General features: G+C 43.5%; 1 protein-coding gene across 4 annotated transcripts; it reads right to left on the reverse strand.

Annotated features, from left to right (window-relative positions):
• GPR26 (G protein-coupled receptor 26) lies at positions 1 to 27,555 on the reverse strand. Of its 4 annotated transcripts, XM_080403158.1 has the most exons (3): positions 15,359 to 27,555; positions 10,450 to 10,563; positions 1 to 3,061 (listed from the first exon to the last, which is right to left on the reverse strand). In XM_080403158.1, the coding sequence occupies exons 1-3, from the start codon at positions 16,024 to 16,026 to the stop codon at positions 2,830 to 2,832; spliced, it is 1,014 nt and encodes a 337-aa protein (XP_080259284.1). In that variant the 5' UTR covers positions 16,027 to 27,555; the 3' UTR covers positions 1 to 2,829. The 4 variants fall into 4 exon arrangements, 2 of the variants coding, with proteins under 2 accessions (XP_080259284.1, XP_080259285.1); XM_080403159.1 differs by lacking the exon at positions 10,450 to 10,563; XR_013930561.1 differs by having other exon boundaries at positions 2,974 to 10,563; positions 11,512 to 15,448.
• Positions 27,556 to 27,895: the final 340 nt, after the last annotated feature.

Consider the following 27,895-nt stretch of genomic DNA (forward strand, 5'->3'; position numbering starts at 1 on the left):
AATCATTCTGTTGCATTCAACAATCATTCTGTTGCAATTTACTTCAGTAAAAATGGTCTTAGTAAAACATGTATCAATCTGATATAGAGCTTTTTGCCTTTTTTAAACTCACTAATAATTAACTTTTTAACATCGTGCATTCTGATACAATCAAGTCATCAAAATGACTTGATTTTCTTAAGAAACAAGTCTCGAATGGGGTGTTTTTACCTATGGCACCTGAGAAAATTACATTAAACCTAAGAAGTAAAATCGTTAAAATGAGGTAGACTATTTCATCTGGCTAAGGGTAATTTTTGCATGCAACATTGTAAAAACTTACTTAAATGCTGTAACTGTATTTGTGTGTATATTTTATTGTAATTGGGTTTTTTTTATGACTAAATAGTTCAGCTGAAAAAAATGTTATTGACACGGCAGTTGATGATCTTCATTATATTAATTTTCCCATTTATAAAGCAAGTGACAATGGAGGTTTATAGATTAACATGTTGCCTTGCAGCTGTACTACCATGCCAGGGTGAGGGCTAAAGCAAGGCTCTCCAGGTTGACAGCTGAGGTGTTACCTCATGTTCACAGACTTTGGGGTGAAGCCCCCCATGAGTTACTTGTCTGGGCTTTGAATCACTGGCCAGAAACCTCAGCAGTGGACACTTTCTGTAAGGTACATAGGAAATCATAGTTGCCATAACGTCTGTTCTATCAAAGACTTATATTCATGGTAGAGTTTGCAAAATGGAGCACGCTAATATTTGCAGAATTACTGGTATTGATCATTTGGCATAAGTGATAGGGAATATACTAATTGAGCTCATTAAAATTTGCTGTTGGGGATTCTGTAGGCACCAAACAGTTGCCTTTGCTTGGGGGATGGGAGATGCAGGAGGTGGTAACTGAAAAGTAATCCCACAATTTTAGTACTCAGGGCCTTATTTCTCAACATGATCCTAACTTTATTTTCTCAATACGGTGTTGACAGTCAGAATATGAGCAAGAATAGGTAGCGATACAGCCAGCTATGTCAGCTGTTAGTTACACTGCCATGGCACGCATGGAGCCTAATGAACCAAGACTATTCAAAATCTGGGCATCTATTTGCCATTCACCCTCACAAAAGAAACTGTACTTTATGGCCACCGGGCAGAAGCTTTTTTGACCCACCCAGCAAAACTGAATTTAATTTCTGATGTGAACTTGGACTTTAAGTCACTTTCTGGAGAAAAATATGTGTAGAATTAAGGTCAGAATTGGTAATAAGTGTTTTGCCAATCGAAGTATAAATGTGAAGCATTTGAAACCAATAGTTCTCTACATGAAAATAATTATAAGAGATTATGAGGACAGCACATTTTGTTTATGCAAGTTATTCCTAAACAACAGAAATCACAACTGATTAATTATTGCTTTTGATATTCTACGGCTTAATTAATAAGAAAACATTTGAAAAACTGTCTCATTTCATAATGTTGTCACAGAAAATTACCCAGGAAAGTAATTCTTTGTGAATCGCTGGAAGATGGCTTCAGCATCATGTGTCTACATGACAGTCATGAAGCAATCTACCAGCTGTAGCTGTACTTACAATAAATAATGTTTACAAAAAATAAGATGCTGTGGCAGTGTTTGAGGAAGTATGACACGTAGGATTATCCTGGTTTTGAAAATTTAACTGGTATTTAGGCCTACGTTATCTGCAGGCTGAACTGAATGCGTGGTAAGTGTTAATAACATTACTATGCGTAGCTGTAATCTTGACCTATAAAGATCAATACCAAACCCTCCTGAGACTTGCCCACTCAGATGTCAATTCAGATTATTGGCTGCACTGTCACGGTGGGCGGGAGGTCTATTATTTTTCTCCACTTGCTTTGGAAATTATACTTTTACATGCAGCTTTAGTCTCCTCTTTCCTTTAAGTAACATATCTGTAGGAAAAAAAACATGATTAATAACACCTCAGAAATTTTTTTTTTTAAAAAAAATTTCCTCTGGGCACAGGGCCCAGTTCTGCAGCTTTGGCCAAAATCCATTTCTTTATACCACAGATATATTGGTAGGCAGGCAGCATCCTGACCTTTCCATCCTGTCTACCATTTTTATTTTTTCTGAAATTGAGTGGGGAGAAAACTAATGGGATTCTGCGGAAGTTACTTAAAAAACTCAAAGAAGACACGGCTGAAGCTAGCCTGTAGCGTACTTCAGAAGTGACTATTCTCTTCCTATAATTCTACAGGGTTGTTCAAAAAATGTATACCAGAAGTTGTTGAAAGCTATGCTGGGCACTGTATGAGTATCTAGGTAATGATATCTCTATTAAGTTTTTCCTATTAAGAGTTTTTCTATACAGGACCTGCTCAAGCAGCTGCAGGGGGGGAGAGTAAAACGAGGCTGGCAGCTCCATTAGAGAAAGTGTTACCTGCAGCAAGCAGGGGGTGGAGAAAAGCACGAATATCCCTTTGCAGCTTTTTAGAATAACCTTGTGATGGCATCAGTTTGCTCCCGTTACTTCAATGAGCCCTTCTGCTGAGGGCTGGCTTTTTACCCTATATGTGTGTATAACTGCTGATGGAGATCAATGGGAGATTTGTATTTGCGGAGCCTGCAGGACCACAGATCAATAGCATACCATTAGTCGGAGGCAGGACGTGCAAAGCAGCCTGCCTCCCTTGGGTGTTGCATGGGCTACTGGAGGGACATGGACTGAGCTTCAACCTGCCCATGACTGCCTCCCAAAACCTTGACAGCTGAGGAGAGCTACTAGGGATAGGCCAGTTACTTTTGTTTCCCGTATATTGTTTCACGTGTCTTGTAGGTCCCATACCAGGTTCCTCACTCGTTCAGCTGCAATGTATTCCTATTGTGCGATTCACTCATGAGGGCAGAGGAATTGATGGAGCTTCTTTTGAGGATCTTGTTTATGATGTCTTTCCATGTCTTCTTGTACTGATGCCGTAGCAAAGAGTACACAAAAGGGTCTGAAACAACTTTGCTGTAAGCTAAGCACTTGGAAATGATTCCCCAGTGGGAATTGATGTGGACCACAGAGGATAATTCGACAAGTCTGTGGAAAGAGGAAGGTTGAAAGAGTGAATATTCATATTAAAAACATGGAGCAACAGCACAACTGTAAGACAATGGTGCCCCAACCCCCCGATTTATTCCTGGGCAATTGCAAGAAAACAAAAGAAAGAAAGCTGTACTGATGAAATTGTGAATGTAGTCCTCCCCTTATCGATTTCTAAGATGACAAACTGGTTCCCAAGGATGGGACTACACAGCTCCTGTCAGAGTATCTGGACCTGCAACTTGACTCTGTACGTTTACCTGTACATTTACTTAGGCCAGAAGTGGACCTTAAATGTATTGCCTCCTAAAAGCCTCTCTTGATCATGTGCCTCAATAAATGTTGAAGAATTCAGTGCAAAATGGGATCGCTCCATCAGGACATGAGGCAGTCTTCAAAAGAGCCTATTTATTTGTTATTGGAATACACCTTTTGGAGACTAAAACCTGACTCCATATCTCTGATGTAGAGATGGGTTTTCAACTCATCTGGCTCACTTGGGCCATCGAGACACGTGATACAGGGACACCCCTTTCTCTAGAGTACTGTACCCTGGGCCTGTTTCTGCTGCCTAATGAACACCATGTTCAGGATCATAAATACTCTGTGGTAAGCAGGTCAACACTTCACAGAAAGTTTCTTGCTGATGACAAATATCACGCAGCATCTACTCATAAAGTCACTTCCTAGATAATATAACCTCACCCATTACACTTTTCGTCTCTGTGCCAAAACTTAACCCTACGAACAATGTGTGTTACTCTCTCTGATGACTAGGGTTTTCAGTCCTAATAAGGTCTCTAGTTAGACACTAATGTTTCACTTCTTGTTTTTTCTTAATTTTTTACTTTTGGTTTCTGCATTTTTCTAGTAGCGTGTGTCATAAGATCATATTTCTGGCAGCTGAAGTTCATCACAGACTCAATATAGCTCTAAAGGGAATTAAAATAGTATAATCTCCCCAGGTATGTTTTCTGAAGATTTTCACACTTATTGTCCCCATTGAACCCAACATGCAGGGCAAATTTAACCACAAGTATTGTAAACAATTATTTCTTCACAACCAAACATAATTTTATAAATATTGATGCAAACCCATACTTTGAGCACTTAAGTTTGAGATTGGGACAAAAAGTGCCATTGCTTGGGCTCATGGGAGTCATATTGCCCCACCATTAGCTATCTAAAAATCTAGCATCTAGTCGGAACTGGTGGTTCTATGTCCCCTCTAGAGTATCTGAGAAACCACCTCACCCGTGCTATCCAGCTTTTTTAGCCAGTTCAGCTCCTAGATATTTTGGTGCTTGCAAACAGTTTGTCTGGGTCATGGGAGAAGCACACAGGGAAGGAAAATTCATCATTGAGAGATGGCATAATGTATCTTGAATTTAAACACTGGTCAGTTTAAAGGCCAAATGTATACATTTGCAACCAATTTAACAAGGCAAAACTTTTAACTCCTTCTGGGAGGGAGGGAAGAATTTTGTATACTTCTCATACCTAGACTAGCATAGATAACCCTAACCCTTTGTACTGAGAAGTATTTTTGACAGTGAAATATTGATAACTCCACAAGGTTTTCTTCCCCCAAGTCTCTGAGCAACACTGAAGGGCAGTTCTGTTCTGCATCTCTACAGCTGCTGAGAAACTGGGGATTTTTCTAGAGGACGAACAGCTGCACATGCTGCTAGAGAGCCCCACTATGCAATGGCAAATAAGATCTTTGCTGAAACTCTTCAGCAGCAGATGCCCTCAAACCCGCCTTGAAAATACCTCAGTTCCTAACGTTTCTTCAGACAAAGCATCATTTCTAAGGAGCATTCAGGAGCATGGTTCCTGCAGCAGCACCGACAACAGTGTTGGCACTTCAAGCAGTTTAGAAATGGGGATTTTTTTGCCTCACTCACTTTATTCTCATTCCATAAACTTTCACTACATCGTGTTGTTTAAAATAGCGCTGGCAGATGGCATGGTCCAGTCATTTGAGCACAAAGTAGGACTAAGGATCCTTAATTTGCTGCACCACAGACTACAAGCTTCTATCTTCTCTCCCTGTTCTGGTTTGCTTCGACTGCAATCTCCATGGCAAAAGCTCTGTCTCTTCCTACATACGTGTGCTGGGCTTGGCACCATGGGTCTGCAGCCCGTGCTTTAGGGCTTTAGCCACTGGTAATTTTATTACTGAGCACAGTTCTATGTGCTTTGTGCTAGCGATGTGATCGCTTTGTGTATCACTTCCATTGGAAGTGAGATGCAACCTGCACAATGCTGCTTTTAGGGGTGGTGATATTAGCCAAAATACTCTTTGGGCTCACAGACATGTGACATCTAAGGTGACCAGGCTATGTTATGTGGAAATACTTGGGAATTACTCTTGCCCTTCCACTGATGCCACTTGGCTCAGCTGATCGCTGTAAGCAACTCTGAGATACTAAAGAACTGCCATCCGCCCCATTTCTCTCTCCTTTCACCCCAACTAACCAAATGTTGTTCTTTCAGCCTCTCCGTGTAACTCATGGTTGATATCTTTCTTACAAAGCAGGACTGAAACAAAGACATAATAATCATCTACTAAAGATGCCTGGTGGTCTCACCTCATGTATTCTCTCTTCTTTAATAAAATGTAAGTTATGACACCCACATTAATATGCTTTAAAATGAGAATTGACTATTTGGAAATTAATCATCTACTGAGTCATATTTACTTTGAAATCTACCATGAGCCATTTTCCTGTTATTCTCCGCTTCATATATTTGATGCCTTCTTTGCATTTTACATTTCATCATGTTGAATTTCATCTGGCTGATTCACTTTTACTGAATCCTTTACAAATGTGAATTTGATTACGTTTAATTAAACTCAGTGGATGCCTTGAATGACCAAAATATGACAAATTTATGCCTCAGTGTCTGTCAATCAGTTCTACGAGTTGTTAACAATCTCCATTTAAAGCATATCAAGTGGGCATATCAGGGTTGCAAGCCTAGACTTGCTAATTTTACCTTCATTGACTGATTAACTAACAAGCCTACACTTATCAACGGAATTTTATATATTTTCTTTGATTATGTTCCTTAAGTGTCCTTGATATTTACACATTCTGCAAGTCTTGTGTGTTATTTTTTTATAGTAAACTACAATTGCAGATATCAAGCAGCAAACACAGAAACTCAGACAAACCCCAAGCTATGCAATTCCATTTTGTGTACAAACAATTAAATGTCAGTCTTTCAAGGCATATCACATACTTTATTGCCTTTGAAAAGAGGCTTTTGTTTCTTGTTTATGAGGGAAATTATATGCATAGCTTCAATTTTCATGAAATGTTTCAGCCAAAAAGAAGACATTCTCAGTGAAGGAGCATTAATATTTCAGTGCTACCTGTAAATTAAATTCTACAGTAGTTCCCTATCTTGCTACGTAAGCCACTCTTCTAGTCTGGTCTTCAATACCTTTTTATTTCAAAGCTATACGCTGTTTTGTTGTGATAATTTGTTAATATTTTAGAAACTTAGAATTCTGTAGAGTGTGTCATGTCACATGGCTATCCAATTATTTTATTTGACTTTCAGCAAACAAACGAGAATGCCATGCTGAAGATTAAGACCTTGATCTCCTATGCAGATAATACACACTGAAAACCCTTTATATACATGTGCAGTTAATCACTAAAGTAAAATATTTTACTGAGCATGTATACATCCAGCTGGCAGGCTGCTACAATGGCAACACATCTGCTGTGCATTGCTTAAACCTGAGAACTTAACTGAGTTATGGAGAACACTCTGAACAGACCAGAGTCTCAAACAAGCAAAAATGTCTTCTTCAGGAGTGGAACAAAGCTGCACTGCATTTTGGAGCTGGTAGGTGATGTAGTTCTCACAAGAAGAAATTCAGTCCTTTCCCCAAGAATCTGAATCAGCTCTTTAAGCTTGTATTCTTAACATTTCTGTGTCTCATTCCGATATTTCCCTCCTCCCCACCCCCCAAGTCCCATAGTATCAGAATTATACCTTAGTTGTTTATTTTGTGTTAGTGATATGAATTAGCTGCCCGTCCATTTGATCTTGCTGTTGATTTTACTTTATTTTCTCTTTATGGCTTGATAGACTGAATCTTTTTTGTATGCAGCCTCGCTAGGGAAAAAAACCCTGATTTTAATAATTGCTTCTCGATATAAATATGGCATCACAGTGATCAGCAGCCGATTTACCCTTAGCTAGTTTTGCCTCTTAAAGGTAAATATTATGTATTACGAATATTGCATGTATTACAACCAGCCAGCTTCTGTGAGGAAGCAGCATGACTTTGGGGCTCTTGGAGCCAGACCTGCCAATCTTGCAGACCATTGCTTTTGGTCATTGCTGTTCCTCAGAGCTGCAGGAACCACCGGTCAGCACAGAGATATAAGGATAGCAAACAAGGCTGGCCAGCTTGAACCAAAAGTTTTTTCCACCCAGAAGGAAAATATCTCTACCTCACATCAGCTGAAGCTTTTGACAAAGACTAGAAGGCCACTTTCTTCAAATATGTCAACCTATGATTGTATAGGAAAGCCATGCTTTTATATGTACAGACATGCAAGAGCAAAGCTTGCAGGGGAATTCTGAACTTGCTTGTCTACCCAAGCAAGATCTGCATGCAGAGGGCAGGCAACCAGCCTAAAACCACTGTTTGCTTACCCCTTAACCCCCAGAGATGATACAAGAGAATTTTAATCTTCTTCTGCCTGTTCTGCCATCCTCCTCTGTAACCTGAGGGCTTGGGGATACGAACTTCTTTCAGATGTTACTTCAAGTTTTTTAATTTAAGGCCAATTTCCTCACACATTGACAGCACTTATTAACTTACATGAGCAAAGTTCTGTATTTCAGTATGAAATGCCCGGAGTTAGAAATAAATATTAGAAATCGGTATTTTATTTTTTCTTATGAAAAAGCTCCTTGGAGAAAATAGGTTTTGAACAATGTTATTTAATCACATAATGATAAATATAGTAAAAGAAGAGATGTGTCCTAATAGAACTTTTACAAACCAAGAAACAAGCTATGCCTAGAAATATATAATATGGGATAATACATGTGTCATACTGGTACAATGGAAAAACTTAATCAAGAAGAACCAGATTCTACTCATATACTACTTAAGGTCGGCCACTGAACTAATTAGAAGGGCGTTTACTTGATAAAGGAGGTGCCTAATCTGATTTTTATCTTAATGTAATCTGAAAATTACCCAGAGAAGAATTTATCTGACTGGGGTTATAAGCACAACTCCTTCACTGGTTCATGGAATTCCTAGAGAAAGCTATTTGATTTTAGTGTGGAAGCAGAAAGATTTTGTTATAGTAAAATCTTGTGATTTGCTGCTTTCAGGCCTCAATTCACAAAGAACTTAAAAACATGTTTACTTTAAACATATTGCTGGTTGGTGCTGGCTGTCCGAATGAGAGGCTGAGCCACACACTTCATCGTCTGTCTTCTGGCCTGTGATCGATTGCCTGGATCTTGTGAATGCAAAGCACTGGACACAGCCCAGAAAATAATACTTGCCTACATAATTAAGCTCAAAAACCCTCCTAATCCCCTGGATTTCAGCACCCTCGGCTGTACGTGTGAGGCACAGGGAAGCACAATAATGTGCATCCTTGAATACCTGCCCTTGCAGCACGGTGTCCGGCGAGGTCTCTCAAGTATCCAGCAAGGGAATTCCCCATAGCCTGTTGTGCAGCCATCCCCTAGATGTGTCAGAACCAAAAAGGCAGGCAAGTGAGAGCCTTTCCCCCGCCTGGCGTGCCTGGCCGAGGCCCCAGCCTACCCCGGGGCAGGTATCTTCACGCCTTCAGGACCCTCTGGTCATCCATCACTGTGGCAAAGAAGACTAAAGACTCAGGGAACACTTCAGTGATCCCTGTATGGACTAAAGGAAGGAGGCTCAGGGGTCTCCTAACCCCTCTTCTGTGTCTGAAGGCTCCAGGGACACAAATCGGGACACCACAGAGCTGCGAGGAGGTGGGGGGCTGGTGCCTGAATGCTGGGCTGAGGTGCCACTGGAGGAGCACAGAAATGCTTCTGACAGTTCTGGTTAGAGCCCTGGGGGACACCCAGGACAGAGCCCCGAGCTATTCTGTGACTGCGGTGATTTGCATTAAGTTCAGAGACCCAACATAAAATGAAAATTAACCATTTGCAATGAGACAAACGCTTTATATAACTTGTAGCCTGAGAACTAAGGCTAAATGACCCTAAATGAATCTTTTCATACCCTTTTAGAGTGTGTGGCATGGAGCGTCTTTTGGTGACTACTAAATGAAAGTGAAGGTAAACCGAGGTAACACTGTCACAAATGTATTTGCAACATTGTTACAAACAAACAGCATGAATCAATTAGCTATTACTATCATGAACATAAAATCAATGTGACACGTAGATTTCCATTTTTACCAAGAGACTACCATACCTTCTGGTGAGTTGTTAGAAATAAAAATTCAGGATATTATACTGAATTGGTAATACTTGGGGCTGGTTACATGTCCATTTACACTGAGTCTTAACTCAACTTTTTCAATAATTTTTTATGACAGATCCGAGTTTGACTGAAGTCAGCCCCAACAATTTCTGTTCAATAGTGTTGGAATAGGAAATACTTTAAAAATATTTTCTTCTTTCTCTGTTCTGAATAGCAGCATTTCAGTTTTTCCAGAGCTTTTTAATAAGGAATGTATGTTGTAAATTTCCTTCAAAAACTAGATAACACTTTTCTGGATATACTCACTAATACTTTATGTTTCATAGGAGTAATTTTGTGTTTCCCACAGGACCCATTTCCAAAGATAAGCTAGTAGACAGATAGATATCTGACCATAAATCACAAGAATTTTTGTTAGCTATGAGCCAGAACAGATTTGCTATTTGATGTTTATGACTAATAAACTCTAACCAGTCAGACAAAACTATCATCTAAGGCTGTGGGCCATGTTCTCACCTCAGCTGGATCTTGCTGAGCAGATTTTTACAGTCTGACCTACTCAGACAAGTGTCTTTCCTTGCAGATCACCCCCTGAACGAGGGAAGCAATCGGAGGAGTAGGTGACTATTTGACCTGCAAAAAGCCGGCAGAATCCTGTGGACTGGCTTCCTAAATCACTCCCATGCAGCCAGCATATCGACAGGGCTGACCGAACACCCACAGATGGCATCAGAATGGTATTGCACAAACGCTCTGACGTTTTACATCGTTTTGTCAGCTCACTAAATGCAATCTCTGTCGTGAGAGTAGAAACAGTGCACAAAATTTTCACAGGAGACTTGGTTCTGAGTGCCCTACTTCTCCGAGTTAAGAGTGCGTCTCAGTAGTCTTTTCCAGTATGTAGGTTCACACTTACCTTGTAATTACATAAGGTGCAAAACAAAGTATGAAAGTACCAATAAAGGTACTTATTTTCTTTGTTGCTCGCTGCCTCCGTCTCTTTTGTTCTTCTAGACAACGCTCTCTTACACTGTGTGACATTCAACACAAACAAGAACATGAATCATAGTATCAGGTAGCAGATTTTAATGGCTTTACTTATGGAATGATGGAAATCAATCTTTCCAGTAACTGTGGTATTTACATAAGCCGATACCAGGTGTGCTGCATTTATAGGGGACATAACCGATTATTAATGCATCGTATGATCATCTTACCCTCCAAAAACAATTAGTGAGAAATACATGATTACATATTTATATGCACACACACCCACTATATCAATTTATATACAGTCAGATTTGTGGAATTCAGCCTTTAAATTCAGCTGCAGCTGCTTTCTGAATTCCAAATTTGCAGGCCAGAGTTTGCCTCATGATATCCAGTGATTTGGAAAATATCCAGAGTGGGGTAGGCAGCATGCTCCTTCCCTAGAAATAGCGATTCCAGCACCACTACCTTAGACAGGAGGAACTTCCCAGCAAGATAAGCAATAGAACACAACGAAACCATAATAGGAAAAAACATGCCCTGAACATACAGCCCAGCACCGGAGCATCCACTATATCCCGTCGCTGTGAGCCAGGTGGCCATTAACCTTTCGGCAGCCCCTGCAGCTCCGTATGGCTGCCGTGCGGAACGCTCCACAAAGCCGGGAATTGCATAATAAATCCACAATGCTGTGATATCCTGACTCCTCGCCTCAAATCAGCCTTGTTCCCAAGTAAACACATATAAATTAAGCACCCCCCCCGGGTTTTTTCCTACCTGTGACATTTTAGGACAAGAGCTTCTCCTTTGAGATCCCTGGTGATGGTCTCACCAGGCCCACCAGAGAGCTGCTAAGACCCTTGTGTGCCAGCAAGGTGATGGGAGCATGGGGCGGAGACCATGCTTCCACTGCAGGCAGTCTCCTTTGATGGCAGCACATTTGCTCGCTGAGAGAGCGACACAATGAAAGCCCATCCTCCTCCTCTACCTGCTCGTGTTACTCCTCTGCTCGCTGTGCACAGGGAAGTGGATGAGCTACTACCTTCTCCAGGCAGGTAGGTCCAATGGGCACCCACTGATTGTATCTCCCAGAGAACCAGGACCACCTCTACCTGAACAAACCCTTTCGGGAAAGGGCAAACCCAAGCCAGACCGCAGTCCTGAAATCCCTCTCTACACACGTAGCAGCACTGCTGTGTGTTGACTCATTGCACGGGTCTCGTGGTAACGCAATCACGTACGTCTCAGGCAAACCAAATGGTCCGGCCACGCGCTGTATTTCTTGACTGCCTGGCATTGGTCTCTCCGTTTTTATTGTGAATTTGTAATTGATGACTCACTGCCAGGTCCCACACTCCCATATGTTAATAGCTGTGAGGTTTATGGCCATACCCTTACATTCTTTGCTCTATCTGGAAATGTTTGATCATCATCTAAACGCATGCTATGTCCTAAGGATCTCACTGTGCTTTGGTGCTGTGGCCGTGAGTTCTTGTGTTACCTTTTGGTTGTGTTAAAGAAAACGTATTTCCTTTGTTCCATTTTATAAATGGTCTTACATTCCTGGTCCCCAGATCAATTATCATGAGGTGTAAAATGAAATAAATACTAGAGGGAAAGTTTGTTCCCCTTGAAATAACAAATCATCTTATTCTTAAAGAATATGCCTAAGTAGAATGAAAACACATCTGAAAGTGTTACATGTTGCATGTCTGAGTTATTTGCAGCAAGAAATGACAGCTGAGAAGGAAAAAAAAAAATCCACCTTTCCAAGGGAACCTATATGATTTCAATTCTGCAAGAGCTGGAGAACCTGGAGTATTTTTAGATGCAGACAGATGAACTTAGACATTCAACAGCTTCACTTAAGACCTGTCATATTGCATTCATAGTAACCCAGGCACACAGTGATATAGGAAAAGAAATCTCTGAAATTGGTTCAATTGAGGTGTTGTTAGAGTGTAGAAGATGGTGTATTTTTTGTCTCTACCAGCTTCCCCAGTTATGTCTTTTCCTTACTGGCACACACAAAGCTGTCTTTGACTCCTGGAGCTCACGCATGACTTGGGAAGTCCTGATAGACTTCAACCAATTTCTTTTGTTCAGCCTTTCCAGATGTAGCTAATAAATACCATACCACAGAGGAAGGTATTTTATCTCACTCCTTCATATAGACAATGTACACAGATGAGTATTTTGCTTTTGCACACACTTTAATGCACTAAGATAAGAACATATATGCAAATTCCAGTAGTGACACTAGTAATAGAACTGGATTATTGACTAAGCTTTCATGTAAAGATTTTAATTTCCTGGAAAATTTAAGATATATCCCTTTGAAGGTTTGGTATTTTAAACAAAGTTTATGAGATACTGGACCTTAAGATGTGTAGAGCTGAACACACCAAAAAGATAGTATAGATAGTTTGAGTGAAGAAAAACATGGGTTAAGCACTTAAGTGAAGTCTTGCCGAAACCAATACCTAAGATAGCTTGGTCTTAAGGACAAAATCAAGGAAAAGCAGCATCCAGTAAAAATGCCTAAGCTAACTTGAAAGGACATGTGCCCTAAACATTCACACAAATTTGTGTGGTATTTAGAGGTTTCCTTTGTACTCGTCTTGAATGATCTTCAGAAGATCACTCGTGCCTTCCCGAGTCACAGGTAATAAAGCCATCTGTCATAACGCCTGTCACTAGACCCCCTTGCGGGTGGATTCTGAGTCATAGGAAGCAGAAAATTGTCTGTACACATTTCTCAGCCTTGAAACTAGACTGTGCAAAGAGCCAGAAAAGTCAGGGTAGTCTAAGGTGGGATTGCAAACTTTGTTCTCTCACGTGCATGCTCCCAGCATCGCTGTCTACGCTGTTAGGTACTATAGTGAACACTGAAATTGCCTGTATATATACCACTTATATAATTCAAATGATGCTTTGTTATGTCAGACCTTTAGGAATGTCACTGACTGCTCTGGGAGACTTGCAGCCTTTGTGTAGCTCTCACAGCAGGGGAGGAAATCGGAGTCTGGCCCTTTCGGCAGCAGTAGCTGTCACCAGTTAAGGCAGCACCACTGTGGGTCGAATCAGCCCCCATTTCTGTAGTCTAGAAAAGAAGCTACAACTCTCCTTTCTTAGAGAGAGGCATTAGAATAACCTGATGTGAAGGATAAAGAAGAGTTAGTAATGCAGGTTACTCGCAGCAAATGCCTGTACAGCTCTGTCTCCTCTGAAGAAAGGAGGTATCTTTCCCACAGCCCCACTGAATCCAGCCCTCGGTGAGATGAGCACAAAATGCACAAACGCCTTCAAATGAACCCAGACCAGAAAAAAAGCAGAGGAGGAGAAATGCCGTTGAGATCTTGACCCTTTTTCTAAACTTTGCTGTGCAGTCCAGGCATACTTTAAGCATTAGGCATAACGACTGCTATTTCAAATAGCCCCAGTGGGTTTACGGCACTGTCCTGGGACTAACCACCGCATCCCAGTGCGTGCAGGAACTCAGAGCAGCCGAGCCACAGTTTAGCAACCAGACAGCACGTAGGGCAGAAGAGTGTTTTTTCCTCTATGTGACTTGGTGAATAAGGGAAGATTTATACACGTGTTTCTCAAGAACAGTAACAGGACTTGCCCAAAGTTCTGGTCTGCATTCTTGGTCAAGAGACAGATCAAACAGCTTAACTGGACTGTTCTAAGCAAATGTTTCTCTGTACCTCTAACAGTGCGCTGTCCTGCCCTGATCCTTTCAGACTTATTTGCCTTAGGCTTAGGAATCCCCAAAATGTGACCTTTTGTTGAGGACAGCCACATGTGCTCAGTTCTGCAGCTCAGCTCCCGGCTGGCTGAAAATGGAGAGAGCTGGTGTTTGGCTCCAGCTCGCAGAGCAAAGGACAGCGAGGGAGGTCAGGTGGGACGCCTGGCGTGGGACTGCCCTCTTTGCTCCAAGCTTTCCTCTCTTCCAGGCAGACTTCTTCCCCCGTATCACACAGCAAATCTGCATCCTTCCACATTCAGACCTAGCCTGTTCATGCAAGATTCATAGTTTGTGCATACTTCTTGACATGACTCTTTTGCGCAGCATCCCAGCACACATTCACACCCCTTTGGTGCTTGCCTTCAAGCCCATTCTCCTCCCAGCCCCCAGAGACTTTTCTCCTCCTGTGCCTAGGCACAAGAGGCTTAAAGATTCTCATTTGAAATGAACTATATACATCCCTCGCTTGCCATACGAACATTGCTACTGAAGTCTCTCTCTCTCAGATTTAAGCATAGGCATTCAAACATATGCGTTTTGCAGGTGTTATTCCCTTACAACTCTGCCTTCAGGAAAGATAAAGTTACAGAGAGCACAGCAATAGGGAATCTGCTGGGTGAAAGAGCAGCACCCAGCACCCAGCTTCCCTTCTGAACTCTGACTGAAGGGACATGTGCAGCCTCAGCTTGCTCCCTCAGGGATCCAGCCACGTTTTGGGGCTGACAGTGCCAAAAAATGCAAATCTATCGACCACTAAATCCACCTTCAGAAACAAAGGGCTGTGATCTGATCACTGTCTCAAATGGAAGCGGATGCTCAGACAAAACTGCCTGATTCTTCGCTTTCCCTCCCCCCAAAAAAGCCCTTAAGCATGCAAAAAAATAGTTGCTTCTGCAACCAGGAAAATAAACACAACTAACAAGAAACATGCAGAATAGAAACTGGCAAGGAGGATGCTTGTTTTCCTGCTCCCCATCCCCTGCTGTGATACAGATCAGACTGTATTTAACATAACACTGATCCCCATCCTCCTTGCTTCCTCTGCAATGACTAGTCTCCCTTGCTGAACGCACAGGCACCTTACCTGGGGTGGATGTCCACAAGCAGCACCAGGGTCTGCATAGTGATCACGTCAATCCGCTTACAGTGAAACCGTGCCACCTTCAGCACTTTTAGATATGTGAAACACAGGACTATAAGGGAGAGGAGGAAGCTGAGGGTGTGAAAGACCCCAGTGAAAATCACAAACTGTGTCCTATCCTCTGGTCTCTTGTTGTACAGGGTGCAGGAGGCATAGAGGTGATGGAAACCCACCCAGGAGAGAGAAGCTGCCACTATCGGGAACGACACCGAGTGTAGCCACGTGTAGCTCAGTATGAGAGCAGCATCTCTGTACCTCATTTTGGAGTGATAACTTAGAGGGAAGACCACAGCAATCCACCTGTCAATGCTCAAAGCTGCCATGCTCAACATGGAGTTTGTGGTGAGAAAAGTCTCCAGGAAGCCCACAATGTGGCAGATCTGATCTCCTCCTGGTTGACTCTTGTAAATGATCCCAGCCAAGGTCAGGGGCATGTTCGAAACAGTCATCAACAGGTTGCAGAAGGTGAGGTTGAGGATGAACAATCCCGGGACCTGCTTGCGGATGTCAGCGCTGTACAGGAAGCACATCAGCACCAGCACGTTGGCCAGCAGGGCCACGAGCATCAGCACCACCACCACGAAAGCCAGGATCACCTCCCAGATGCTCATGGTGTGTCCAGTCACAGGAGGGACATCTCCGAAACTGCGCCGTGCCGGCACCCAGGGAACATGGTGCGAGGCGCGCTCACCTCGCCCTCCTCCCCAGCCTGCTCGCACTCTTGCATGCCCTCCGTATTTTTAGAAGAGCTGCAGTTTTTTTCTCCAACCTCCCCCTCCTCGCTGTTCCTTTCCACGTCAATGCTTTCCGAGACGTGCACAAAAGCACTGGGAATGCCCATCAAACTGCGAGGAGGGCTTAAAAAATATCAGCAGGACTGAACCACTGTCTCCATTCGGTCCATTTGAAGGAGAGCAGGTTATTCTGAGAAACTGCTCTCCTGAGATCCCTAATTATCAGCCCCAAGCTTGCAAGCAATTCACCGAGTGAATTGTGCTCTCTTTCTCTCTTGCTTTCTGTCTCTCTCTCGCTCTCTTGCTCTTGCTCTCCCCTCCCCTCTCCTCCAACCCTCACTCCCTTCCAGGCTGAATGTAACCTGCTTTTTATGATCACAGATAAAAACCCCATTAATGGATTAAAGCATGCACACTGCTGGTGATTCGCAAATGTGATTATGTCATCCCCCTTCCACAACCCCTCCCCTTCTCCTTGCGATTGTGACTAGACTTTCCTCAAGAGAAATCCCATGCTTTCATTTAATTGATTTAGCCATTAATTTGCAAACAGCCATGTAACCAAATTCCTGCACTCCGGTGCGTTTCCTACATTTCAGTGCATCACTTTCACAGTTGCTGCTTGCTCTTACCCAGGGCAGGGTCTTTCTTTTCATCAAAAAGATGGGGGGGGGGGGGGGGGGGGGGGGGGGGATGGATGTATTCTGCTGCTTCTCTGGAGCTCTCATTAGGCTATCAGAATGATTTTACTGCTCTAGTTTAGCACTTTACACTCCTGTGTCTCCAAGCACGATGCATAGGAGGAAAACAATTGCCTGATTGCCTGCCCTCCTCCTTTAAAAGCAGGAAACCCAAAGCCCCAAATACCACTGTCACACGTCCAAGGTCATAGAGCAGGTGAGTGGCAGAGACAGCAACAAGCTGCCTGTCTCGCTATTCAGCCGGGCTTTCTCCCCTTCCACAGCCTTTGCTTCTTCCTAATTAAAGCCTCCCTCCCTGGGAGGGTGAGCATCCTGCGAGATCAGAACCAAGCAGCAGCTTGGCATAGGAAATAGGAATAAGCCTGTATAGCACATAATTAGGTGTTAAAATTCAGTTTGTCTTAAAGGACGGAGTGGGAACTGTTTTCTGATTGCCTTTCCTGTCTCTTTAAAACAGTTTTAACTGGGAATGCTGAGACTTTGTGAGCAATCGGGACAGCTTTCTCATCAAGGCAGCCAAGCCTTAATCCCTGCACAATAAGAAGGCAAAAGATACCCTGCAGCACAGTTATTGTGGTTTAGTAAGTGCCTCTGCACGTGTGCGAAAGCTGGATGCTTAGGGGGATTTGTCCTCTGTGCTCACAGCCCTTGCCAGAGCCGTGCACGCTGGATTTACAGCAACTCTTCATTGGGCTCATCCGCTCAGTAGCAGAGCTGTCACCCTGCAGGCTGTCAGAGCTTGGTATGTTGTAGGAAGGCCCCTTCTCTTCCACACCTCTTGTGTTTTGTTTCCTTAAACCCAGCTTTAAAGGACTGATGGAGACGGGAGGCTGGGACTCCCGGGACAGTTTAGCTGGGTATGTAGGTCTTGCAGGGACCCACGCAGCAGGGGGGAGCGGCTCAGGGCACAGAGCCCAGGCCCTTCCGTGAGCCCCGTGAGCTCCCTGTCTCCAGATCACAAGTGCTGGGTTGGATGAGGAGCAGGACTTCAGTGTCTGGTCTTTTCCTGAGGCAGCGATCCAAAGCCACATGAGAAAAGCCTGAAGGTGACCCTTTTAAGTAAGAGGAGTCTTTACCCTCTTAGGAGAGGTAGGCTAAGGAGATGGGAGAGAAGACGCAGATCTCGCTGCTGCTGCTCCTGCACAGAACCAGAACCTCAGCAAGTTTCTTTCTTGGGTAGGAAGCAACAGCCCTGGCTGAGAGAGGTGTCCTGGCACCAACAGCCCAAGCAGGGTGTCCACCTCACAGTGCCTAGCATGATGCCAGCTTAAAGCTCAGCAAGCAACGACAGCCCCGGCACCCCGGCAAGAAGCTATATGAGTTGGGAGCCACCGAGAAGAAAAACATGGCAAGACTTTGTGGGATGCTAGGAAGGGCAGGGGAAAAGGAGGGGGAAACCTGGTGCCATATGGGAGGCAGGTACTCCATGACAGTGGTAGAAGGGGATCTCATGCTGACTTGGTGTGAAGGTGATACCTGGCTCCTCCTTCCCGCACCCAGCCTCCTCCGTGGCTCAAATCAATCCTGCAAGGCCCCCAGCTGCACAAATCATTCAAGACCCAGCAGCACAGGCACCAGGTAATTTAGCCATTTATCTTACCTTGCGACACACAAGGCTATGGGTTCATCAGAATGCTTTCCTGAAGCCATGTGCTGTCTTCCCCTTAGTGGGCGGAGGTGCCTCCTGGATTCTAAAGCTTTGCTCGTGAGCAATTCCCTGGTGTGACAGGGGCTCTGGCACCACTGTCAAGCCTGGGTAGACAGGGAGGGAGGGAATCTGTGTCTGGAGAAAAAGGATTAGGGGTGACAGTCACGAAAAGAGGATTTTCCCAAAGTGATAGATAGATGTGAAATAATGGGAGGCTGAATGAGATAGTTCAGTGAAGCAGTGATGCGATATGAAAGGTCAGGTCTGGGGGTGGCCTGGGATAGACACTGCAGTGGGCTTGTCATGAAGGGGCCCATGTGGAGCTGATATTGTGGAGGAAACAGTGGGAAAAGTGTAATGGTGGACATATCTTGAAGGGCAGGAGAGGCTGGCAGGACTGTGGACTGGCTCTAAAGGATCTCTTTACCAGGGCGTGGAGAAGCATACAGGGGTGGATAGCTGCAGGATGGTCAAGACGAGACCCCCGTATCCTCTGCATGGTGTCTAAGATCCCTCTTCCAAGACCTGAAATCTCCCCTCCCTCCACCTAGTTCTTTTTCCCCCAGAGCTTGGTAGGGTGCTACTACTGTTCATATCGGTGTGAGAAACCTAAATTAAAGCAGCAGGTTTGGTGTGTCCTTCAGCAGTTGCTGGCCTAAATGAACGAAGCATTCGCAGTCTTACGCTTCACAGTTTACAGATTGCTTTTTCTATTCTGTTCTATTCTCCTATCAAGCTATTTTGTGTGGTACAGGTTTCTCAGGTAAAGAAAACATTGTTAGCTGTCAGGCTGGACTCCCAGTGTTTACAGGAAAAATGTTTACAGGAAAGGGCTTAAATCGACAGTCAAGTGAAAAAGTTTTCTAGATTTCAGGAGAAAGCTGAAGTTTTCTCTTGATGATTGACTTGAGTCTCGGTATGTATGCCTAACTCTAAAGGCCAAATAATTTACATAATTGATTCCCCTGTTGGAATGAGGATATTTACTGAATGCTTCTGGATTTATTTATCATGTGTACCTAAGACAGCATGATGGACCAATCAAATCATTTCATTTCATACAAACCAGAAAGAAATAATATGCTGTGTGTGTGTCATGGTTTAGCCCCGGTCAGCAACTGAGACCCCAGCAGCCACCCGCTCGCTGCCCTCATGTCAGGACGGGGGAGAGAACTGAAAAGGTAAAAGTGAGGAAAGTGGTGGGCTGAGATGGAGACAGCGTACCCGGCCAGGCAACACCGCGCACAGGAGCAAGGCAAAACCCGGCACTGGTTCCCCGCTGCCCGTGGCAGGCAGGTGCTCGGCCATCCCAGGGGAGCAGGGCTCCAGCACGCCCAGCGGGGACTGGGGAAGGCCAGCGCCATCGCTCCCAGCGTCCCCCCGTCCCCCTTCTTCCCCAGCTCCATATGCCGAGCGTGACGGCGCACGGCACGGGGTATCCCTGGGGTCGGTCGGGGTCAGCTCCCCCGGCTGTGCCCCCCCAGCTCCCCGTGCCCCCCAGCCCGCTCGCTGGGGGTGGGGGAGGAGCAGGAACGGCCTCGGCTCCGTGTAGGCACCGCTCAGCGGTCACGGAAACATCCCTGTGTCATCAGCACGGCTTCCAGCACAGACCCAAATCGTGGCCCGCACCGGCGGCTGTGAAGGCAATCAGCTCCAGCCCGGCCAAAGCCAGCACAGCATATTTTATCACTGTAGAGGAAATTAATGTGTTGCTGGTGATCCCCTAGTGGCAGGTGCTGCAAGTTTGGTTTGTAATATTTCAGTGACAGAGTACATTATGAATTAGCAATAAGAGCTACTAATAAACATGGATTTTTGCCGGTGAAGTCTGACAGTATTAGGGCTGGGTTTAGGAGATCAGGAGTCCTTTGACATTTGCTCCATTGTCAAGCACACAAAATCACAGAATATCTATTGCACTTTATATATATTAAATGCAGAGGTGACTGTGAAATGGCACGGCCCAACAGATAGAGCACTGAGCTGGTAACCAAGAGATTTGAGTCCTACATGACATGACGGGGACATCAGTTCACCAAACCTCTCCTAACTCTGCTTTGTCCCATAAACTCCTGGGGACAAAGGGAAGGAGTTTGCGTACAGTGAGGTCCTGATCCTGAGCCTTATCTTAATCAAATTTATCTGCAAATGACCACTTTTAGAAGGATCACAGAAATCTGTTGTCATTCCTTTACAATGGCCTATAGCAAATGGTTTTGTGGCCTACATACCTCCTGTACCAGGTTACCCTGACAGAGTTATGATTTGTACTAGAATTGTACCAAACAGGAGGGATATTGCAACAATACGAAACTCCTCTAGGCAAGAGATTATTTTTTTACTGTCCATGCAGTAATTGTTATTACATTTTGTCTCTATTTGGCAATGGACAAAGGCACGAAGCTGAATATATCTTCCGTATTTTGGGTTGACGTCTCAATTTAAAAACATGTATGACATTTGGATGGAAAACTTGGTTTTGCTGTGGTGTTTGTGAAGGGAAGAACTTTCTAGGCATGTTGTCCCACTGAGAGGATGAAATAGCTACTTGGGATAAATGAAATTTTCGAAGTTATGTCCTAAATATCCTAGATAGGAGGCTATTCTGATGACCTAACTAAAACATCTAAGACACTCATTTCACAGGAAACTAATGTTTAAAGCTTTACACCACTGAGAAAACTACTTGAAAATCTAACCGGAAAATGCATTTGAGATCTGATACGTTTCCTTTGAACTGAAGTTTGTAGCTCTCCAATTTTTCTCTGTCAAAATTGGGGAATCTCAGCTTCATGCTTTCACTGCACTTTCCTTCTCCTATTGTCTCGCCTTCTTTGATCAGCAGTGTACAAACATTACAGGACTTTAATAACAGGAGTATTGACACATGGAAGACATTGTTTCTCCTTTATCTGTGTCTTAGCCAGTTCAAAACCACCCAATTTCCCCTGGAAAGCCGGTGTGCCTGCAGCTAGCCCATGGGTATTTCCTCTTGCCTCCACCAGCCTTTACTTTTTGTTCAGGGCTGTTTGGAGAGTTTGTAATACATTCATGAACTGTAGAACCAGGTCGTTTCAATTTATTGTCAATTAAACTAAATTTTAGTAGCAGCAGCATCTTTGATTATTTGAAGGTCAGGTGTCACACTGGAAAAAACAAAGTGTTGTCTGCTTTTATGTGAGTAAGATAATGTCTCACGAAATCATCATCCTGCTGAATCAATGGTGAAGTCTCGCTGACTCCAGCCATCAGAATTTCACCATGTATGTAGAGTACAGATAATGTGAGTAATGACTTGTGTAATGTCTACATACTTTGTCAGGATGGTAGACAGACTTAACTGGGCAGCTGGCCCTGGTAGTTCATTGCTCCATTGACAATGTCAGAAGGAGCAGAGAACACTTTCTCTTCTGTGTCTGCAAAACCATAACTTTTGATTCACTGTGTGGCAAATGACCCAAGCCTTTGGTCACCATGCCAGGGCAGAGGCTCAAGAAGAGAAGGCACAAGAAAGCTCTTTAAGCACTCATGCGAATTGACTTTGGTCTGTCTTCAGTCCAGTACCATGCAAAACCTTGGCAAGGCTGCTTGGCAGAGAGAGAAGCCTCAGCTCTGTCCCTCCTGGGCCCTGGCTGGCAGAGTGTCATGGTGCAGAAGTAGCTACTACACTTTCTTTGTCCTCTTCACTGACCAAAATTTATTTAACTTCAGCTCCCCCCTCTTCCTAGCCCCAAGTAACTAGCGTCACAAGTGGCCTCTTGCTCATTCCCTTGCTCTCCAGCAAATGCTGTGTGTTGCACACACCAAACGCTGCATGGCACACTGGGACTAACTGGGGGTTACTGGACAGCCAGACGGTTTCTCACGGGCCACCGCTTTGGGGAACTGGGGAGGGAAACCCTCCGCTGCCTTGCCGTGCTGCTCTTGCGCTGCAAGTGCCACAACAGCCACAGCAAGGCTGTGCACCAGAGCCCTGCCGGTGAATTATTCATGGTCAGGTTGTCACAGCTAGTTTGCTTCATGGAATTAAAGAAACATCAGGTCCTGAGGCACATGGCTGATGCTTCTGGCACCTCTGCCTGCTGGCTGGGTTTTTAAGGGCTCTTAGGGCAGCTCAGGAAATCAAATCAAGCCGGCAGCAACAGCATGCCATGTGAACCTTTGAGTCAGGGACTCTTGTGGGTGGATGTGTGAGTAGGTGGAAGGCACAGCGCGCCCTTCCCCTGGGCTGCTTTTGCACCAGGTGAGAGCCTTCTTCCTGGGGACCAATTAGTGGATGAGCAAGCTCAGTCACTTGGTGCGAGTTGGAGAGTAACTTGGTCTCTCTGTGTTATTCCTGCAAGTGCGAGGTGTTAAATGACGTATTCCAGCATGGGGCCTGGTTCACAATTTGTATTTTGGAATCGCTCCATATCCATATGATCGATGATGCAGGTATTGAGTCCCACTTCATCTTCATATTGAGCAATATTAGAATAATACTAATTTAAAGGAGAGAGTGCATGGATGTACATGCTTTATTTGGTTTACCTATAAACACAACAAGGAGGGCTCAAATAAAAGCTTGGCCAACACATTTTAAGTGCGCTACCATTTCTTGCAAAAGATATATTTATTAGCAAAGAATAAATAGATATATTTTAATGTTTTTAAAGACATAAGAGACTTCCAGGTTTGTTTTCTGACTTTTTTCATTCTCAACATGTTTTTACTTCTCACCTCTTTCTTACATGCAAGTGAATAAAATAATAACTAATTTTAAATTAACATAATTTTCTTTGAGAAACATCTTTGAGAGATGTTGAAAAACTCAAAAGGACCAAACAAAAAAACCCTCCGATTTACATTACAATTAAATGAATATATCCATAATATTCCAGCCTTTAGAATAATATCAGTTCTTTCAGAGAGGGGAAGTAAAGTTTTCCATCAGCTCTTTCACCATTCATCTTCTTGCATACACATCTGCAGAGGTTAGAATTATTCAGCACACCCCAGCACCCTTTCTGACTTAAACCTGGAAGGTATTTCTAGAAAGACTGATTTCCAGCCTCCAGGAATTGTTGAAATGTTATCTAGAATGCTACTCACAGCATCTGAATGAGAATTACCTTTGGAAAAGTGGGGAAAAGGAATTCATGCACTTGAAGTCTACTTAGAGGATGCCATCATTATTTGCAAGATGCATAGCTATTCTGATGTTATTCGCATGAAAACATGTCAATCAAATATCACCTGAATTTAAAAAACTGTTATTATTACTCTTACTCTGATGTTTTCCTGACAATGTTGTCATAAGGATGAGAGCAAACTGATGTGCATGTAAAAGGGGCTCCGTGAGTACCCGCGAGTGCGTCTCCCGTGAGGAGAGGTAATGAGGACTCCATCAAATATTGAGACTGCCTTGACAAGAGCTGCACAGTCACAACAGAGGTCAGCATCCTTTCCTTTTCCAGGCTGGCCACGAGGATGTGGCCTGGCCCCTCAGAAAAGCGGAGCCGCCTCGGCAATGGATATAGCAACCTGAGCTCAGGTAGGGCTGCACTTCAGACTCACCTCTGGCAGAGGTCCAGCATGGGTTTAGGGCTGACAGGGTTGGCTTTGTTATCATGACTGTTTAAGGCCCAAGCTATGCCTTTCTTTGTCTTTGCTCTTGATTTTACAGACTCGCCATCATCTAGCCATGTGGTTACTTTGCAGTAGCAGCGGTAGAGGTCTCCAACAAATCCAAAGGCACTTCGTCTTCACTATGTCTGCATATGTGTGGGAGGAAAGCTTTGCCCTGGGAAGTTTGTGCTTGTGCAGGTGACTTCAAAAGTTCCTGAAAAGGTTTGGAGACCTACAGCCAAGTGAGAAGGCAATGCAACTGGAAAGGCGCTCATTCAGGGAAAGCAATTAGGCTTAGGAGTGACCTCTGGTGCACTGCTCATAATGCCACCTAGGATGTCATAGTCTCTCTGGGATTTAAACTGTTGTGGAAAAAGCATTGGATATTTGAAATGCAGAGGAAGAAAAAAGACAGCCACTAATTAAAAGACCAAAAATATTTTTTGGCGTCTGAAGACAGGCAAAACAAATTCATTCCCAGTTTTTCCGAAGGAAAGGCAGGACTGAATTTGCTAGATACTAGGTTTTATATCATTCCCATGTTCTGATAACAAGTGATACCCATCACGTCTACACTCTTCCAGACAGAATTTGTTCTCTTTACTCTGCGGTTCTTCAAAATGTCACAGCAGGATTCACTTTTGTCACACTCGCTCTTTTTAGATGTGCAGAATTTAAATTTCCTCTTGTTTTAAACTGGGCTAGCTCCTTCTCGCTCAGCAAAGTCAAAACTAGAGGCTTGCAACAGAAGGCTTTTAAAACGATACATAGATGTCAGAACCTGTTTCTATATAAAAAGTCATACATGAATGTGCACTGTCATAACCTTTCATTCAACAATTAGCTAGGTATTTTGGTTTTTATAATTGCTTCTAGTACAGCAATTTTATGTGGCTATTCATATCTATTCACTTCTTGCATGAAATGCCTGTTATTAAAATTTTTATCTTGTAATTGAAATAAATGGGTTTTGCTTCTTGTTTTTCTGTTGAGCAGAGTACCAGTTCTCCTCTTTCTAATAAGTTCTGCAGGGGAGGAGGTTATTATACATACGGGGATGTTCTAACCAAGTATGCCTGCTTTATTAATGAAGGATATTTGGATCTTTGTCTTAGGCTGGGCAAAAGAATTTGGGTTCCAAATTTTTTTTTTGCATGATCATACATATTTTTTTACACACCTTGCTTTTGCTTTGCTCCCCCTTACTGTGCCGGAATTATGGACTTCAGAGCTCAGCTAATTGTGTATCACCTGCAAATTCTCCACCTGATTGCTTAACTATTTTAAATGTACTGGAAAACTTCCTAATGCCTTTCCAGCTCAGGGAAGGTAACACTCAATTCACAGGTCTTTAAGAGACTAAAAGACTCCTTGCAAAGCAGTCTATCACAGGCTTATTTCCCTGCAGCAGCTCTTCTGGGTTGTGATTCCTGTGGATTTGTGATATATTGATAAGGTTTTATAAGGCTTCTTTTCACTGGAAGACTTTCTACACGTCCACTAACATTAAGGACTTTGAAATTCTAATGTTAATTATTGCTTTAACTGGCTTACCATGGTAATGAAGGAATTACGCAATCCCTTTAATAAGCCCAGGCAGCCTTTTTAAAATAGATATGTTATTTCCAGGCCTGTAGTTTGGGAAGCACTCCTAATGAGGTATGGCGTGCCCTTGCTATCAGTTCAGCCTTTTCACTTTAAATGGCTATTAGTGTAACGGTTTTTATTTAGAACCTGTAAATCTAAGTCAACATTTTACAAGCAAAATGGAGGGCATAAAGGAGGTGAATACGAACCATACTTGGTTTCTGTGTTAATTCATATCAATCATTTGCCTATCAACCACAACCAGCAGGTTCTTAGACAGACTGTCACGTGAAATTACTACAGATGTGGCTGTACTGGCATCTTCTTTGTAATCAAGAAAGATGGACTACCAGCCTCTGAAAAAATGCTTGCCTTCTTGTATCGAATTTTTAAGATCGCAATGAACTGGAAAAGCTGATTCTGTGATCCTTTCTTGACACCAAACGGGACTTGTTTTTGAGATATCCCAGTTGCTTTCTACAGCTGGGAGCAAACATGATATTCATGTTATTGCAACTCATATGCAATGGCTCTCCTTGCGCCTAGAGCAGAGCATGTTCCAGAAAAAATACAAATGCAAAACTAATTAATGCGTGAGTTGCTGTAGCTGATATATGGAGGTGCTGCAGCCTGCCTGGAGCAGCAGGAGATGTATCTGACCTGCAAGAGCTCACAGAGGCACTGGAGTCATGAAGTCAGAACACTCTGCAGGACTGTAAATGAATTTTAACAAAATGAAAATGCAAGGCAATAACCATGCTGATAGCATACCACACTGGATAGTCCTATTGCTGAAGAATTAAGCCAAATCTTTTTGCATTTCTGCTGGGCAAACACACACTGCAATGTGTGTGGATGCATGGGTCAGAAAGCTATGGGTCAAGCATTCGTTTAAAATGCCTGGAGATTAATGTTTACTAAGTCCCTACTAGAAATAGGGTAATTGTATCAGACTGATTTCATTTATTTTAACTTGCTTAATTTCATTTAGCTTAGATATCATTTATGTGCATAGCCAATAAAAGATACTGGCTTTGATTGATTAATAACATCTCAGACTTTAAAAGACCTCTTCAAAATTGTCTGATGATGAAGGTGGCTTTTAATGTACTAACATTTTTTGGAAGGGCTACTCTGTTCCTCGGGATAAAAAATTAATCACCTGATGAAGAAATTTAAACTCTTTTTTCTCTTGATCCTGTTCTCCTCATGACCCAAAGACAGAGGACAGAGCCATCCACACTGCCTTTGGAGGTTAGGTCTCAGCCACCAAAACAAAGGATGATCTGAATTCTCTCTTGGTGACACCAGTGGCAAAACATTCATGTGTTTGAGAAGATCTTGTTCAGCCTGGAGAAGAGAAGGTTCCAGTGGCCTTTCAATACTTAAAGGGGGCTTGTAAGAAAGATGAGGACAGACCTTTTAGCAGGGCCTGTAGCAATAGGGCAAGGGCCAATGGCTTTAAACTAAAAGGAGGAAGATGTAGATGAGCTGTGAGGCAGAAATTGTTCCCCGTGAGGGCGGCGAGGCGCTGGCCCAGGCTGCCCAGAGCAGCTGTGGGTGCCCCATCCCTGGCAGTGCTCAAGGCCAGGCTGGATGGGGCTGGGAGCAGCCTGGGCTGGGGGGAGGGGGCCCTGCACAGGGCACTGGGGTGGAAAGAGATGGTCTTTGAGGTCCCTTCCAACCCAAACCGTTCTCTGATTCTATCTTGTTTTCTGCTAGTCTTGAAGTATGCTCACAGAAGGGAGGAACGAGAGCAAAGCAACAGGACAAATGCAAAAACTGGTTAAGTTTTCTTTAAAGTAACATTACCAGGCAAGATGAAATATGAGTTAAACTTCCAAGAAATATCTTTTTCCAAGAAAGAAAGTGACTGATTTCAAAACAACAGCCATTGGGAAAGCTTTCACCAAAGCACAGGGCACCATACCCACCTACCTGGACCTTTTGCTGATGTAGGGCTCACATGAACAAAGAATCACTTCTGTAACAGAGTATGTATAGCCAAAACACCGTATTACCGCTTGTCTCCTATGAACATGGGAAAAATCCCCCCGGATTAGTCTTGCTTTCAGTAAGTAGCTCAACCAAATAAGTACTGAGGTCTGGTTTTGATGCAGTTTCATATTTTCCAAGATACTTACCTGCCACCACAACCTGTATTCAATAGGTTAATAACATCCCTCATCTCTCCAGTAGCAGG

Source organism: Falco punctatus (genome assembly GCF_963210335.1).
Source record: "Falco punctatus genome assembly, chromosome: 9".
Taxonomy (NCBI): Eukaryota; Metazoa; Chordata; class Aves; order Falconiformes; family Falconidae; genus Falco; species Falco punctatus.

Coding starts and splice junctions, on each gene's coding strand:
- GPR26 (XM_080403158.1), bottom strand. CDS start 16,026: ATGAGCATCTGGGAGGTGATCCTGGCTTTCGTGGTGGTGGTGCTGATG. Junction 10,564..15,358: donor CTTGTGGACATCCACCCCAG/GTAAGGTGCCTG, acceptor AATGTCACACAG/TGTAAGAGAGCGTTGTCTAG. Junction 3,062..10,449: donor GCACCTTATGTAATTACAAG/GTAAGTGTGAAC, acceptor CTCTTTCCACAG/ACTTGTCGAATTATCCTCTG.